This window comes from Anopheles cruzii, unplaced genomic scaffold (assembly GCF_943734635.1).
Source record: "Anopheles cruzii unplaced genomic scaffold, idAnoCruzAS_RS32_06 scaffold01671_ctg1, whole genome shotgun sequence".
Taxonomy (NCBI): Eukaryota; Metazoa; Arthropoda; class Insecta; order Diptera; family Culicidae; genus Anopheles; species Anopheles cruzii.
This window is the reverse complement of record NW_026455256.1, coordinates 1,388-3,422: the sequence shown is the minus strand read 5'-3', so window position 1 is coordinate 3,422 and position 2,035 is coordinate 1,388. Positions and strand designations below refer to the sequence as shown.

Sequence of the window (2,035 nt, the reverse complement as noted above, 5' to 3'; positions counted from 1 at the left end):
GAGTGAGAGAGAAAGAGGGCGGAAGGGGCTTATCTGTGGCTCTGCAAGTGATCTGCGGTTTGCAGCCCCTCGGCGGACGGGGTATTCTGAGGTGTCCGGCCCGTGGTCAGGTGCAGGTTTTGCATAACTTTCTCCCAGCGCGGCCCACCCGTCGTCAACAGCGTCGTTGCACTTTGTTCCACAGCCCAACACACACCAACACACACGGGGCACAGAGGAACACTCTACTGCGCAGCAGTGCGTCGACGCGACGGTGCTGCTGGAACCTCCTCACAACCTCCCCCGGGCGACGGACACTTTTGGGGGGGCGTCCACCCTGTGTGCAGCAGTGTGGGGCGTGTTGCTGACAGACGTGTCAACTTCGGAAGGACGAAGAGAAACGACGTACCAGAGTGAGAAAGAGGGCCTGCCTATCCCTGGCTGCTGTCCGGATGTGACGTCGTCCGTGTGAAACCAATCTGTAGCTGTGTAGTAATACTAAGGAGCGAGCCTTAAGCAGTTTTGCTCAAGTTGACGGATGAGCTACGACCGAGGAGCTGTGTCGTAGTAGGCCGAGGGAAAACCAATCTCGCGCGCGTGCATCACACACCGCCTGCTGTGACCGGGTCCCGAGCCCGAGCGGGGACACTGGAAAGAGGGGACCTCTAGGGACGTGGTCTGGTCTCGTGGACGGTATCCGCATGACGTTGATACTGGTGCTGCTGTTTCTGAAGAACATTTGCGTGTTCCTGAACAAGCTTGTGCTGCGCTGTTACAACTCGTTCCTGATTCACCCGCACCACCACCCGGACGGTGGCAAGCACGGCCACGGCTGGGGAGGCGGCGGAGGCGGCTGGGGAGGTAGCGGTCCCGGAAGCGGTAGCGCCGGGCACAGCAGCGGGGGACACGGTACCGGCCTCGGTGTACGGCCGCGCCGCAACCGTCGGAACCGGGCCGAGCAGCTACTGATGGTGAGCCGGGAACAGCAGCCAGGAGCGCAGGGTGTCGGTGAAGGGACAGGTGTCCGGCCCCAGCACTACAGTCACCACTACTACTGAGCTGCCCGGGTGCGTGGCCGGGGGGGCATGCATGAGTGCTAGGAGACCACCGTCTCCGCGTTCGATCCGCGTCCGCAGCGGTCGCAGCAGCTGTGCGGTGGTGGCCACCGCCGAACCGCAGCACGACGACGACGACGCACTGATGACTATCAACGAGAACCGTAATGTGGGGAGCGCGGGCAACGATGGAGCGGCCACCGATGGAGCACCGTTATCGGGTGCGTCATCCACGGCCTCCTCCGTCAGCTCGTCGGAGTCGGGAACGTTCGACCAGCCGGGTCTGGCAGCGGGCGGGGCAGCCGGCTCTCCGAGTCACTCGATGGACGCGATGGACAGCCCAGCGTCGCTGGCGGCGCTCGAGCAGGTCAACAACAATGCGGCATTCGGGCTGCTGCAGCCACCGCCACCGTACGACGAGCGGCCCCTGGTGAATGGATGCGAGGACAAGTGGAGCTGGAACAAGCGGGACCGCTCGAAGGAGGTGTGGCTGAGCGGGCCCAACAACCGGAAGGTGCACTTTCACCCGAACTGGAGCAAGGGCACGGCTGGGATCCGCGGGACGCGCGTCCTCAACAATGGCCGCTACTACTGGGAGATCAGCGTCTCGCAGCGGGTCTTCGGGACGAGGTACGTACGCGCTCCCCCCAGCCCGTGTTTGTGTGTGTGTGTCGCGCCCCAGGTTCTTTGTCCTCCAGAAAATCGATAATCCGAAGGTCTCCGTGAGTGGAAGGCCCGTGAGTAGTGGCTCCCTCTGCGCAATCCGCGGTCGTCAGTCATCGCACCGTCGTAGCGTGGCCATGACGCACCGCGTTTCATCGAACGATGGTGGTGGTGACGAGGTCATTGTGTGCGAACCGTTGCTAGGTGTCCACGGCCCGGCCACGCACTGCAACAACCCCATCACGTCACGAGGGAAGCCTTGAGGCCGTGTTAGGCACCGCACGAGGGTTCAGCTGCTGCCTCGATGGCGATTGTTATGCACGGCATTCCGTGTTCTT

The 2,035-nt window shown here is 62.9% G+C and overlaps 1 protein-coding gene across 1 annotated transcript; it reads left to right on the top strand.

Annotated features, from left to right (window-relative positions):
- The first annotated feature begins 680 nt into the window (after window positions 1-680).
- LOC128276589 (RNA-binding protein Raly-like) lies at window positions 681-1,037 on the top strand. The gene has a single exon (XM_053015046.1). It carries the CDS (start codon window positions 681-683, stop codon window positions 1,035-1,037), a length of 357 nt encoding a protein of 118 aa, XP_052871006.1.
- The last annotated feature ends 998 nt before the right edge of the window (window positions 1,038-2,035 follow it).